Source organism: Sorex araneus, chromosome 3 (assembly GCF_027595985.1).
Source record: "Sorex araneus isolate mSorAra2 chromosome 3, mSorAra2.pri, whole genome shotgun sequence".
Taxonomy (NCBI): Eukaryota; Metazoa; Chordata; class Mammalia; order Eulipotyphla; family Soricidae; genus Sorex; species Sorex araneus.
This window is the reverse complement of record NC_073304.1, coordinates 27861549-27876456: the sequence shown is the minus strand read 5'-3', so window position 1 is coordinate 27876456 and position 14908 is coordinate 27861549. Positions and strand designations below refer to the sequence as shown.

The window sequence follows — 14908 nt, the reverse complement described above, 5'->3', positions numbered from 1 at the left end:
TCTCAGTTCTAAGCTCCTGTTGATATTATAGCCACGTACTTCTAATTAAAGTGTTTCTTGGTATTTTTTTATTAGTCCTGCTCTTGGTTTCTGTCAGGCAGAATTAAATTCTCTTTCTTAAATGGCAGGCTTTTTCTGTTTTCTAATTTTTTTTTCTTTTTGGGTCACACCCAACAATGCACAGGGCTTACTCTTGGCTTTACACTCAGGAATTATTCCTGGCGGTGCTCAGGGGACCATATGGGATGCTGGAAATCGAACCCGGGTCGGCCGTGTGCAAGGCAAACGCCCTACCTGCTGTGCTATCACTCCAGCCCTGTTTTCTAATTTTTATCTTAATTTTTATCTCCATGCCTATGTCTTTATCCCCATTCTCTTTCCCTATTTTTTGATTACAAGATAAAAGAGCAATAAGTTACAGGTATTTGTCTCTTCATCTCATACCTTTAGCAGTTACGATAATGTTGGGCCATAACTGGAACAGAATGTACATTTAAGTTACTCAGCTGTAGTAGAGTTGTTGTTTAATTTTTGGCTACACCTAGCACTGTTCCCTCAGTGCTCACACCTCACTGCTGGTGAGGGTTGATTGGGTGACCATATAGGGTGCTGGGGATTGAACCCAGGTTGACATTGTGCATGGCAAGCACCCTTCCTGCAAGTACTATCTTACTATGCCCTGCTCACCTAGGGTTTTTTTTTTCCAATTTTTATTATTTTTTATATATATATATATATATATATATATATATATATATATATATATATATATATATGTATTTGCTTTTTGGGTCACACCCAGCAATGCACAGGGGTCATTCCTGGCTCATGCACTCAGGAATTATCCCTGGCGGTGCTCAGGGGACCATATGGGATGCTGGGATTCGAACCCGGATTGGCCGCGTGCAAGGCAAACACCCTACCCGCTGTGCTATCACTCCAGCCCTTATTATTATATTTTTTAATGGAATCACTGTGATCTTGGTCACCTAGTTTTATAAGGAAATAATAACCTAAAGTTTCTCTGTTGTGTAAGTTGCATCAAAATATGGTTTTCTTTGTCTCTGCCTGTCAAAATGTTATTCCTAAACTGCACCAAGGATTCTCTTATTTTCTTTGTTGCAGTAAAAAATGTTCTTAAACTAAATACGTATTTAGTGTCTTCAAAGATTTTGGGGGGCTTGCTTGGGCCACACTTGGCTTAACCCAGAACTTGCACTTGATTCTATGCCCAGGGATCATTTTTGGATGGACTCCTGAGACCTTATTCAGTCCTGGTGATCAGTATGTGATTGGGTGTGTGTGCAAGGGAAGAGCCCCCTCTATAATATCTCTTTGGTCCCAAAGGTTTTTGTTCATTTCTTGGGGCTTCTTGTATTTAATCTTTGCTTCTGAGGTGGTTTTATTTGTAGTAATTTGTAAACATGAAATAAAATCACCTAAGCTGTATATTTGTAATTGGAAATGACTAGATCTATTGTGAAACATACGCTTTACATGTCTTGAGGCCCTGAGTTTGATCCATGTCATTGCTACAAAAACAAAAAAAGAAAAATCCAAACAACAAATGAATAATGATGTGGCTTTGATTTAATTTGTAATCACTGTTATGGAGAGGAATCACACTTTAAATCTTCCTGTAATTTTAAGAACAAATGATATGTTGCTGGAGAATTAATTTTGGTGTTAAAGTGCTTGCCTTGCACGTAACTGACCCAGACTCGATCCCGAGCACCCTGGTCCCCCAAGCAAGGCCAGGTATGATTTCTGAAAACTGCTGAGCGTGGTAGCAAAGCAAAATAACTCAGAATGGTATTGAAGCCATTCCCAGTAAAAACAAATTATTTCTCATAAAAACTAGTAGAAATTAGCAGTCATAACTTGGTTGCATTTTTTACGATCAGATGTACTTAATGTTATAAGACATATGTTGCATTATTTTCATAGAATGTTATTTCAACACTCATGCTGAGCCTCACGCATGAGTGAACATATCCCTGGATTGCATGGCCGCAAAGCAGGCCTGTGACACATTATCATAAAGGGATATATATATATATATATATATATATATATATGTATGTATAGCCTCTCGGAGAGCATGGCAAGCTCCCTGTGGCCTATTCAATAGGCCAAATAACAGTAATAATAACAGGTCTCATTCCCCTGACCCAGAAAAGAATGTCCAATCATTTTGAAAAATGAGTAAGGAGAGGCTGCTAAAATCTCAGGGCTGGGACAAATGGAGATGTTACTGGCGCCCGTTTGAGTAAATTGATGAACAATGGGATGACAGTGATATAGTTATTTCAACATTTTTGTTACAAAGCACAAAGTCGGACAACTTTCATATCAAGTTTTTTTCTGCAAAAATAAGCTAAAGTGGTGTAGATTTGACGTGAGTTTTTAAAATCTTGTTAGAAAAGTTTAAAGCAGTGTCTTAAAATGTGGATTATATGAGAATAAAACATTGCAAAGCTTTACTAAACTTTATACCAGAATGTTCCTCTGACTACCATGCAGAGGAGAAAATAAAATAAGTTGTATAGTTCTACAGTGTCCAGAGTGAGATAATTTTCTCTATCCAAAGTTTAGTTTTGGATAGGAGGGGATACTCCCCTTCATACTTGGGTGTGATTTTGCAGTAGCAGCAGCAACACCAGCAAAAGAAATTCAGGTCTCAAGAGTTTGGGTTAGAATAGCCATATGTGTCCCAAAAACATACTCAACAGATTGACCAGTATCTAGATTTGTTGTTGTTGTGGTGGTGGTGGTGATAAAGATTTTGCATTCCTGAATCACTTTCTGCAGGTCAAAATCACCTTTTTTTTCTTTCTTTTGGATGTTTGGGTGTGGCGCCTCTCCTTTTTTCTTTTCTTCATAGAATACTATGTTTTAAAGAATAGCCCTTAAGAAATTTCGAAAACTGCTGTGAATTGAACCACAGTTGAGATACATAGTTACAAAGTTGTTCATGATTGAGTTTTCATTGTACAATGTTTCAGTACATTCTTTTACCAGTGTATGTTTCCCACCACTATTCCACCATTCCCCTAGCCTGCCTCAGTGGCTAGCATTTTAAGAATTATTTTCATGGCCAGAGTGATAGTACAGGAGCAGAGCATTGCTTTTCATGTGGCTGACCGAGGTTTGATTCCTGGCAACTCATACGGTCCTCTGAGACTGACAGGAGTGTACTCTGAACATGGCTGTGTGTGGTCCCAAAACCAGAAAGTAAAAGAATAAAAGAATAAATTTTTTTTCCTTTTCCTTTTTTTGATTGCGAAAATTTGAGAAATAGGTGCTTTTTGAAAATATAACTGGTGGCTAACTTATAAGATCACTTCTTGATTATATTAAGGAGACACAGTCCATAAACCTTAAATGGAGGCAGGAAAGAGTATAGAAGCAAAGGCGCCTACCTGGCACATCTTGCAAAATGCCAGTTCACATTCCTAGCACTACATATGATCCCCTGACCACCCTCCAGTTGTCACTCTTTGAGAATAGAGCTGGGAATAACTGAGCACATTTTAGCATGGCCCCAAAACAAAAAAGTGAAATGAAACTTACCTTTAATACTTGCATGCATTGAGACAAAGAGCTAATGGTTTAATGCTAGAGAGTATGCTGCCTTTCTAAAACAGATGATAATGTGCAGTGTTTTTTAACAAAATTTCCTTTGGCTTTATATGTGTGTATATGTTTTTTAAATGTTTTTAAAATATATTTCATTTTCAACTTCCCCTTTTCCTATAGTTGTATGTTATTAAAGCTTTGTATATACCTTTATTTTTTTTTAATGTAGGAGTACTGCTATTTACTCAGCCATTTGATTAAGCTGATTGAATTAGGCATGAACTCTACGTTACTTATTTTTTATTTTTTAAGTTGGATATCTGTGAGATAGACCATTTCAGAACTGTTCATAATTGGGTTTCAGTCATACAGTGATCCAGCACCCATCCCTCTACCAGTGTACATTTCCCACCACCGATGTCTCCTATTTCCCTACCACCATCCCCCAATACCTCACCTCCCACCCCTCACCTCCCTCTATGGAAAGCAGTTTCCTTCTTGTTCTCTCTCTCCTTTTCCTTCTGTGTATTATGATTTGCAGTTCAGGTGCTAAGAAGTCATGGTGTTTATTCAGGATATTCGGTATTGTTATTGGGACGGTAAGGCTAGAGTAGTTTTTCAATTGGGTGGCCATTTTGGCTTGTGATTATGACTGCTGAGGCTTCCGGAAGTACAGGGAGGTGGGGGTGGTGGCCCATCCTGAACCCTGAGAAAGCCTGGAGATTTCAGTCACAAAGCCCACATACCTGAATTTTCAACAGATTATATCTTGGTGAGATCCGTCCTCAGACAGGGTAGTCAGACTGGGGAGTATGACAGCGATTTTGGATTCAAGAGGCTGCCAGGGGTTGTGCTTGAGCAGGCCCCTGCCCAACCAGCCCCCGTCTAATTTACTATGGTCTGTTCAGCCATGCGTGGGTCTGGGGTTAACTGTGGCTTTTGATCTCTTTCGAGATTTATTTATGTGTCTCTGAAATAAGGCCAGTAAATGAGCTTGTATATCGGAGCTGGAGGTGCTTTGTGGGTGTGGTGCCCATATACCTAACTTATGGCCGTTTAATTTCTTGGTAAACTTGGCCCCAAGTTGTTGGGTCCGGCCAAAGGCACAGCAGCAGTTTTGGGGTATCAGGAAGCCTGAAGGCACCATCAGGTTGCTGAAGCACTTGCCCCACAGGTATAGGTTGACCTGCTGGCGGCACCATACTCCCTACCTTTATCTTATTTCCTCATTCTTTCCCATTTTTCCAGTTACAAAAAAGTTAGCTAGGAGTGATCCAAGAAGTGATCCAAAGCCTTAGGGTTATTATTTGCATTCTGTAGTTTTAACTGAATTCACCAGGGGACTTAGCAAGGAATAATAGCATGTTAGAAATGAGTAATTTTATTTTATCTTCAGTTATACCACACTGATGGCATATGTTGTTCTACTCGGCCACTTCCCAGGCCCAGGAAACGAGTAAAAAATTTTTTTTCATGTTTACACAACTATTTTGCTTTCTCTCTTTTGGGCCACACCCAGTAATAACTCAGGGGTTACTGCTGCTTCTGGCCTCAGCAGGCTCAAGTGACCATATGAGATGCCAGGCATCAATCCCTGGTTGGCAGTTTGCAAGGCAAGCACCCTACTCCCTGTTCTACCTCTCTGGCCCTAGTCTAGCTCTCTCTTAAAGAATTATTAATAAAGTCCTATAGTTGATTTCTTGGTCTTTTTTTTCCCCCTGGGTGGAGGTACAGAGAGGGAAATAAGCCATCCCCAGCAGGGTTCAGGGACTGTTTCTGGCTTGATGACTGATGAGTGACTACTGGTGGTGTTCCAGGAAACATGTTGTGCCAGGGTTTCTGGCTGGTATAGATAGGATACCTTGTCCTCTGGGCTGTCTTAGGCCCTCAGAATTGTAACATGAATTTTGCTTTATTTTTATAATAATTACATTTATATGGACACCTGGAGAGAGGCAGCTGAAACTCAAACCTCCACATAAGTCCATAGATGACTTTGGAATGAGTACCCTGTTTGGGAAAAGAAAAATACAGAAGAAGTGTACCTATAAACCTAAGAAACAGTAGAAACCATAATAAAAAATGAATGGAGAATTTGGTATAAAGAAAATAACTAAAAATTAAAATATCAGTAAGGTTACTTAAAAGTGTTCAATATTTCACAGAGTATAGCTAATGTTCAGTGATATTTTGCTTCTCTGGGTGAAGATTGACTGTCAAGGGCAGAAAGATATGTGTTGTATTTCCATCCTAGTTACACATATAATTGATTTTAACCATATTTGAGTTTTGAGCCCACAGCTGGCAGTGCTCAGCCATTCCTGGGCTATTCCTGGGCAGTGCTCAAGCTAATATGCAGAAATTATAGGAAGCAAAGGGCGGAATGAAAGTATGTTAGTCCCTAACCTCTGATGATTACACTTTGTTGAATATAGCTTCTTAGTGTATTTTGTTTAATTTACACATACTTTTGTGTATTTTAAGTGTTGACTCAATTTTATTTTTGTTTTGGGGTTACACCCAGCAGCGCTCGGGGTTTACTCCTGACTCTGTGTTCAGGGATCACTCCTTGCAGGGCTTATGGGAGTCCATATGGAGTGGTAGGAATCAAACTTACGTTGTGTGGCAGGACCAGGTACCTTATCCACTGTAATAATCTCTCTGGTCCTCTTGATGGCTTTTATTAAGTTACATAAAATGTTTTTTTATCCCTCTGCTTTTCCACACAATTAAAGTTTTATCTATTGGATGAGTTCCTTGGTAAATATGAATAATAATCCTTAATGCAAGTACTCAGCAGGAAAGCATACATTGGTAAGGCTTTGCAGATATGCTGTAAAGCCTTACCAATGTCTGCTGTTCTAATGCTTTAATTTTTCCTTTAAATTATTAACTTTCTGAAATTGGTTTAGATAATAGAATGTTAGTTATCAAGGGAAGAAAGAAAAAAAATAATAAAGAACCAGTATCTCAGAAAAGAAAATGCCCAAACAAATGAAATTTAACTCAATTTAAGAACAGAATGTTATCTTTATTCTATTAGACATGGAGGTATTTTAGAGAACACATTTTTATTTTCTGTACCATTATTTTAAAATAACTTGGATTTTCTCCTCTCTCCCTTCTTTAATTTGTTACGTTTTGAAAAGAATGCCAGGCCAGAAACTGTAGCTAATGATGATGAAGAAGCCTTAGATGAAGAAACTAAAAGAAGAGATCAAATGATCAAAGGAGCCATTGAGGTTTTAATACGTGAATATTCCAGCGAGCTCAATGCCCCTTCTCAAGAATCTGACTCTCATCCTAGGAAGAAGAAGAAGGAAAAGAAAGAGGACGTATGTGTTAACTGATTTTTGACTACAGTGCCATTACTACAGTTTTCTTTTCATGTTATACTTGTGTTTTCGATACTTTATAGCACTTAAAACAATGTACAGTTAAGCCTTTTTTGACTCTTTTTGACATGTGAATGTATTGGCATCAAACATTATGCATATCTGTGGTTTCAGATTATGTGAAAACAAAAATGTTATGAAGTAGGAACTGATACATGATATAATGGGTTATAGGCAGAGTTTTGGGCTTGGGGCGAATATGACTACAAAGTGGCTTTCCCTGTTTTACCTTTTTCTCTGATGATGGCCTGTCTCTGCTTCAAGCATGATATCAGTCTCACTAACTAAAGAATTTCACATGTATTTGAGGTTCCAGTCAACACCCCTTATAAACATTGTCCTATTCTCTCTCATGGAGAGCAGTGCTGTTAAATTTTTAACTGGAGAACTATGAAAAGAGGACCAGATAAAAGATCCCTTCCCAGAATTCTTCTACTTTCCCATCCTAAGCTAATTGAACAGTGGGGAGTCCAGGTTGAAAAGAAATGTTTTGTTGTCTCATAATCTTTCTCTTAGATAAACTTGAAAAATTAGGAGCATATTCTTTTAAAATATTGGATGTGTGTTCCACACATCAGTGATCCTTCAGCCTTTTTGACCAGCATCTTCCTATATATTGGTCTACAGACTGACAGTCAAGGGTCTTAGGCAAGTGGTTTTCAACCTTTCTTAACCTGAGGACCAGTGCTGGTTCTGACACTGGAGGTTGAAGTACACTCTTATGCACAATGAAGAATTGATGTGAAATATCAATTTAATAATTGGTAATATTTTGGGGTTTGTTGCCCACTAGAAGTAATTTTCAATTTTCTTTGTAGTCATATACATATAGACCTATCTTTATATTTAAATATATTTTGGGGTACTGCACCACAGTCCTCAGGGAACTACGTTTTAGGACTAAAACTCAGAGCTCTTGCCTGGTACAAGGGACTTGAGACCTGAAGAATGTTATTTTTATCCTATTACTGTGAAAGGAGTACATAGCTCAGCATTTCTTAAGATACATTTTGGGAGAACAGGATCTGTAATAAGGTAGACATTATCCTTAAATTTAGTTAAAATTATTTGCTGTCTCTTGGATGAGGGTCAAGGAAAAAAGCCCTGCTTTCATACTGTTTAGCCCTGTTTTCATACTGTTTCATACAATCAACACATGCGGGTGATGGGAAGGGTTATAGAGAGTGAATGAAATCTTTATTAACTAACATAAAATTAAGAAAAAATGTCACAAACTTAGCACTATTTACAAAATTAAACAGCAATGTTTTGTAGAGTAATGTGAACTTTTAGGGTTTTGTTTTTGTTTTAATCTTCGTGGATTTTCCGCAGATTTTTCGCAGATTTCCAGTGGCCCCATTGATCCCTTATCCACTCATCACTAAGGTTCGTTTGTTTATACTTTAGAGCTTATCAATAACTATGTTTGATGATAATGATCAGTTTTGTTACTTTTATTCATTTTTATCTGTTTAATGTAGATTTGTTAGTATATAACTTCTGTTGGTTCTTTTTCTTTGTCTTTTATAAGATTCTACAGATTGTCTAACCTTTAGTTGTATAGATGAATATGGCTTGAATTTTATGTGTTTTTTTTCTCTCCCCCTTGTCTTTTAGGAGGATATAAATGCTATAGAAATGGAAGAAGATAAAAGAGACCTGATATCTCGAGAGATCAGCAAATTCAGAGATACACACAAGGTAGTATTCTTATTTTTTTTCACTTGATACCAACCTAGACTTTTTGCAGAATCCAAAGCAAACAGTCAAAAAAAAAAACAACCTTACATAAGAATATAATTTAAAAATGGTTTTCATAGGCTTAATTATTAGATAGCAACAAAGAAACAGAAGACCAATAATATCATGTTAAAGTGGACATAATGTTTTTAGTTTTTTCAGTTATTGACTACTCTGCAGTCATCTCACTTTAATATGAATAAATCTAATTTTGATTTTAGATTTCAACATAAACATCATGGTCAGAATTAGAATATATTCAAGGGGGCAACAGAATAACATACACTAAAGTATTCCTGGGGCAGTTATTTAACTTAATCTTAGGAAAACCTTTAGAGCTGAGATTAAAATTTAAATTTATATTTGTGTAGGTTATAGTTGAGAGGGGGAAATTTTTAAAAGTAGGTCAGTGATTACCAGACTTACCAAATTTTAGATGCATGGAAGAACTGTAAATTCCCATAAAGCTAATCTATTCATTGACCCCCACCATTATGATAGAGATCATATGGTGACTAATGCAAGATGAAACTCTCAGCTTGGAAAGTAACAAGGAATAGGATGTAAGTATGAGCTTCTGTTTTTTATTATATTTATGGATGCCCCCTCAGAAAAATATGCAAAGGGGTAACTGGCTTGGAAATGGGTATTTGTGCATAGTAAATCCCACTCACGAGTTTTGCCTATTGAAAGCTTCTCTCAATGACAGTGCCTCTCTTGAATGTTGGTTTTGAAGGTGATGCTTATGGATGGTGAAATGCAAAATACTGCATGAAATGTATTTTGATATTAGATAAGATGTTAGTGGTTCTTACCCATAAGATTAAATAACCTTTAACTCAATGAGGTGTTGTTTATAATTTTTTTCGATCTTCTTTTATAATCTCAAGTTGACTATTTGAAGGTCATTGAATCAATTCTGCTGAATGCTTATCCTGATTCTTAGTGCTTTTTGTTTTCAGGAATTAAATATATCTAAAAGCACAGCTGTAGTTTTTCCACATTAATTTTTAAAGTTAGACAAATACTTTGTTAGGTTCATTACATAGAATTAGGGTCTGAGCAAGCTTGAAAATGGTATACAGTTGTGTGTGTGGTTTACCCTTTAAAAAAATTCTGTAATGCCATTGGTAAAGCGTGAGAAAATTGTGTTTTAAAATAATAAATTCAAAAGCTTTGTGCTTCATAGTTTGAGAAACTGTTGGGCATTTGACTGCCTTAGACCTACTTGATGGGGTGGGGCAAGGATTGAATTTCCAAAATACCCTTAAAAAAAATAGAAAAGCAGTTCTTTATATTGGGTTATATGGTTGAAATTCCAGTAGCAAAAAAATTGAGCTCAGTGAACCTTTGCATGTTTTGGTATGAGTATATTAAATAACCGCAGACTGTCAGGGTATCAGCGTGGCAGGGGGCGTCCATTTACAGCACGGACGAGTCTGAAGAGAGAATAAGGTAAGATTTACGATTTTTTCCCCCCTGTCCTTTCCTCTTCATTATTTCATTACTTTCTTACATCTGAAAACCCTCTTTAGTCAACTGTTCTCCAGTCTTTGTCTTAAAATATATGTGTATCTATTTACTGATTACATATGCATAAAATCTTTCAGAAACAGTATGAGCCAGATTATCTTACATTTTCATTTACATAGAAGAAAATTGAATAAGTCATTAAACAAATTTTCTTTTATAATTGTAACTAAATCTGGTAAGAATAATACAGATAATAAAAGTAAAAAAATGAGGAAATCTACAAAAGAAATTATTATTGGAACAGCTAAAATAATCTGTAAGTATCTGTTACCAGAATTAAACAAATTTCTTTATAAGTGTATGATACTGAGGTAAGTTATGTAGTCTAGGCTCTTTAAAATACATGTTTTTATATTAGAACTGTTTCAGAATTAGAATGTACCCCTTTACGTCCTTTTAGTTTCTGTCCTCTTTCTTCCATTTCTTTTGTATTTCCTTTGTAATTTCAATATATTCAGTACTGGCCTTGCCTACAATTATGTTTTAATATACACTGGCATAGCTACTGAATATATTGATTTCATGCATTAGTTTTTCTTTCATAATCTTCTCTCAGTTCTCTGGTCCGTGAGCAAGAGAAAAAGAGTATGACAGGTAAGATTGCTTTTTAAAGTTGTTTTAAATGCTTTACATGACTGAGAAAAGAAAAGAATGCACATTTTATTGTTATAGTTTAATTTGTATTTTGGTGACACTAAACATGGAACCAAGGGATAAATGTGTTGTTTTTGTTGCGTTTGTTTTTCCTGTTTTTGGGTAATTATTTTTTTCTGAGTTTGTGTAAAAGCCATTTGGTACACTGGTAATCTTGTCAGGGTACAAAGTTGGTCTGCCTTTGTTATTTGGTTTATTTGTGAACCATGTACTTGCTCTTCCTCCCAGAAATATAGCTTGTAGGCAAGGTTAATCCAGTGTTGGCGGTCCATGTCCTAGCACAGCATCTGTAAGTTAATATACAATCATTCCTTCCCAAGGATGGATTTATCGTGTTGATATATTTCATTGTTTTAGAGGCATAATGGGCATAATTATATTGCTTTTAAAGTTAAGTTAAAAGAAAATAACTACAATTTGTACGTTTTCGCTGGAAATGAGTGATTTTCAAACTTTTTGTGTTTGGTGGGCAGTCCATCTTACGATGTTGGGAATAAATGTTTATATAGATATTAGGGCAGTTCTGACTGAATTCAGCTTGTGTATTTAAGGGTGGGCAAAGTAGAGGGAAAATCAGATTTTAGTTACTTGTCAGTTACCTGACTCCTCCCCCCATTCCCTTCTAAACCTTCAACTAATAAGGTCCTGAGGTAATAGGAAACCTGGGGTTATAATTAATGCCAATAGTTCAGCTAATGTACAGTGACTCATAATGGGAAGAATTAAGTTTTCCAGAATGATTCTTGAAGTACACGATCCACCACATTCTTCACAATCATTTCTTATTACATAATCATTGAAAATGGGAGTCCACAGTAGCGTGACACAGTCTCCCAGCACCCAAGATTGGAAATTCCTGGTCTGTGTTGAGTATATGGTTTTGCATAGTATCTTTCTAGTCTTGTGATTACTTCTTTAGTTTTTCAAGTAAAACCACAGATATTTAATGCTAAAGTGCCAGTGGTTTGTTTTGTTCTTTTTTTTTGTTTGTTTCTAATATTGGGCATTGTACCGGGAAATACCTGAAGACGAGAGCTACAGAATTAACTCTAAAAGTACTTTTATTGGTTTCTAGAAACTGGAAGAAGAGAAAGGCAAAAAGGAAAAAGAAAGACAGGAAATTGAGAAAGAACGGAGAGAAAGAGAGAGGGAGCGTGAAAGGGAACGAGAAAGGCGAGAACGGGAACGAGAAAGGGAAAGAGAACGTGAACGAGAAAAGGAGAAGGAACGGGAGCGGGAACGAGAACGAGATAGGGATCGTGACCGGACAAAAGAAAGAGATCGAGATCGGGATCGAGAAAGAGATCGCGACAGAGATCGGGAACGGAGCTCAGACCGGAATAAGGATCGGAGTCGATCAAGGTAAGACTTGGCATGAATTACTGCTTTTTCATGTTAGCTTGAACAGAACTGTAGGTTTGTTCTTAATAATTGAGTTTCACATATGCGAGCTGAGGTTCTTGAAGTATAGATATTTCGTTGTTTGCTGACTCAACATGTGTGAATATTTGTTGAAGTCCAATTGTCAAATGAAAAGTTTCTGCCTAAAGCCAATCTTCTGTGACACCTGAACACACCAATTACTATTGTATGTAGACATAATTGCCTTTGTCTAATTGGATTGGTAGACAACTCTTTGGTCAGCTCTGGCAAGAATAATCCCTGAACAATGTCAGTGGCTGGAAGACAATCAACCAACAAACAATCTTTGTGAGAGAAAAACCAACAGTGACAAAAGACATCAGAATTAGAAATTTTTTTAGAGAGGTACATGTTCTTAGATGGAGGGTAGATTTGGAGGAACCTTTGGGACATTGGTGGAGGAAAATCACACTCAGGTGATAGGTATGGTGTTGAAACATGTATGAAAAGTATAATTAACAATATTGTAATGAAAATGGTCAAAGGAAAAAACTATAGGAGGAAGTATAAAAGGAAAGAGTTTTTGTTGTTTTGGGGCCACAACTGATGCTCCTCAGGGCTTACTCCTGATTCTGCACTCAGATCACTCCTGGCAGGGCTTGGGGGTCCATTCTGGATGTTGGGTCTTGAACCATGGTTCGTTTTTTTTTTTTTGCAAGGCAAACATCTAATACACTATGATATCTCTGGCTCCTTGAAAAGGGAGTTTTTTAAACATCTGTTTCTGGGCCAGAGAGATTGTACAATAGAGATTCATGGCCTCATGCTAAACATTTTGTAATTGATTTTATTCTTTTTCTTTTTGGACCACACCTGGCGATGCACAGGGGTTACTCCTGGCTTTGTACTAAGGAATTACTCCTCGCGGTGCTCGGGGACCATATGGGATGCTGGGAATCAAACCTGGGTCGGCTGTGTGCAAGGCAAATGCTCTATCTACTGTAGTATTGCTCTAGTCCCTTTATTTTATTTTTTAATATTTGAGAACTTTTGCTGAAAAGTTCGTTTCTGTACAACATATCACAGTGCTCTTTTTTCCCCTACCGTTTATAAGTTCGTTTTCTTTGAACGTTGCCAACATAAATTTTTTGGGGAAGGGTTAAATTTTTTAACCATACCTAGCTTCTCTGAAGGCTTGCTGCTGTTGGGGCTCTCAGGGAACATATGTGATAACAGAAATCTACTATGAGCCAATTGAAACACTGTAATCTCTCAGGCCCCAAAGTAGTTAACACTTTCCCCTTGTTTTTGGACCAGACCCAATTGTGCTCAAGGCTTATTCTGGCTCTGTGCTCAGGGATCACTTTTGACAGGGTTTGGGGGCACATAATATATAGGTTGCCAGGGGCTGAACCTGGATCAGCTATATGCAAGGCAGTTCTCCTATGTGCTGCACTCTCTCTGACCCTCCCTTGTTTTTTATAAAGAAAAGTGGACTCTGACAGTTTTAAACTTTGGTTTACACAGAGAAAAGAGTAGAGATCGTGAAAGGGAACGGGAGCGGGAAAGAGAACGCGAGAGAGAACGGGAACGAGAAAGAGAACGAGAACGTGAAAGAGAACGAGAAAGGGAACGAGAACGAGAACGAGAGAAAGACAAGAAACGTGACAGGGAAGAGGATGAGGAAGATGCTTATGAACGAAGAAAACTTGAAAGAAAACTTCGAGAGAAAGAAGCTGCCTATCAAGAGGTAAGATAAGGGAATGCTGTTATACTAAGAGTTTGACATTCAGTAGGCCAGAATTTGTAGACCCCTTTTAAAACTTTGACTTCTTTTTTTTTTTTAAGCGCCTTAAGAACTGGGAAATAAGAGAACGGAAGAAAACAAGGGAATATGAGAAAGAAGCAGAAAGAGAAGAAGAACGAAGACGAGAAATGGTAATGTTCTTGTTTAAAAACAGGCATTTTGGGATTGGAGAGAGTATAGAGTTTAAAGTGTTTGTCTTGCATGAATGCTGCCATGGTTCAGTTTCTGGTACCATATAACAGTCTCTCAGCACTGAGCTCAGAGCCAGATATGACAGTCCCTGAAGACTGCCAGGTGTTTCCTTACTGTAAAGTTGTTTTATTTTAAGATACAATTGAGAAAAATCATCAGAATTAAATTCAATAACTTTATTGTTAAATAGTGTACTTCTATTACATTGCTACTTAAGAACAATTTTTTGTCATGCCGTAATAGTAATTGTTCAGAGGTATGAACTGAAACTTTGTTCAGACTTTGCAATATCTTGGAGACAAGGAGGTAATTCAGTGGTCAGGTGCAGACTTGCACTCACATAGAACCAGTTTAATTGCTGGCACTCATCTTCGATTGTATCAAGGCCTGAACATTGCTGGGGAACTCGCACCCATTAGCTGCAGTGGTTTTATTTTGATTTGATTTGATTTTTGGATCAGGCCTGCAGTGCTCATGGCTTAACTCCTGGAGGGATACTGGGGACCGAGGATCAAACCTGGGTCGGGTACGTGCAGGGCAAGTGTGCTGTTCACTGTACTCTCTGTTCCCTGCAATGATTTTTAAAATGCTGTGAAGCAGTTTTTTCTTCATGCCCATGTTCTTCCTTGAAAACTTATCTCACGGG

At 37.4% G+C, this 14908-nt stretch overlaps 1 protein-coding gene across 2 annotated transcripts in view; it reads left to right on the top strand.

The window, feature by feature from the left end:
* RBM25 (RNA binding motif protein 25) overlaps window positions 1–14908 on the top strand; it is a 53856-nt gene that overhangs the window by 21585 nt on the left and 17363 nt on the right. The window contains exons 7-12 of one of the 2 annotated variants that reach the window (XM_004612299.2): window positions 6729–6914; window positions 8307–8360; window positions 8592–8675; window positions 11977–12263; window positions 13791–14013; window positions 14112–14201. In XM_004612299.2, coding sequence (XP_004612356.1) covers window positions 6729–6914; window positions 8307–8360; window positions 8592–8675; window positions 11977–12263; window positions 13791–14013; window positions 14112–14201 — 924 coding nt within the window. The remainder of the gene's footprint in view (window positions 1–6728; window positions 6915–8306; window positions 8361–8591; window positions 8676–11976; window positions 12264–13790; window positions 14014–14111; window positions 14202–14908) is intronic. The other variant, XM_055131265.1, reaches the window with a different exon arrangement.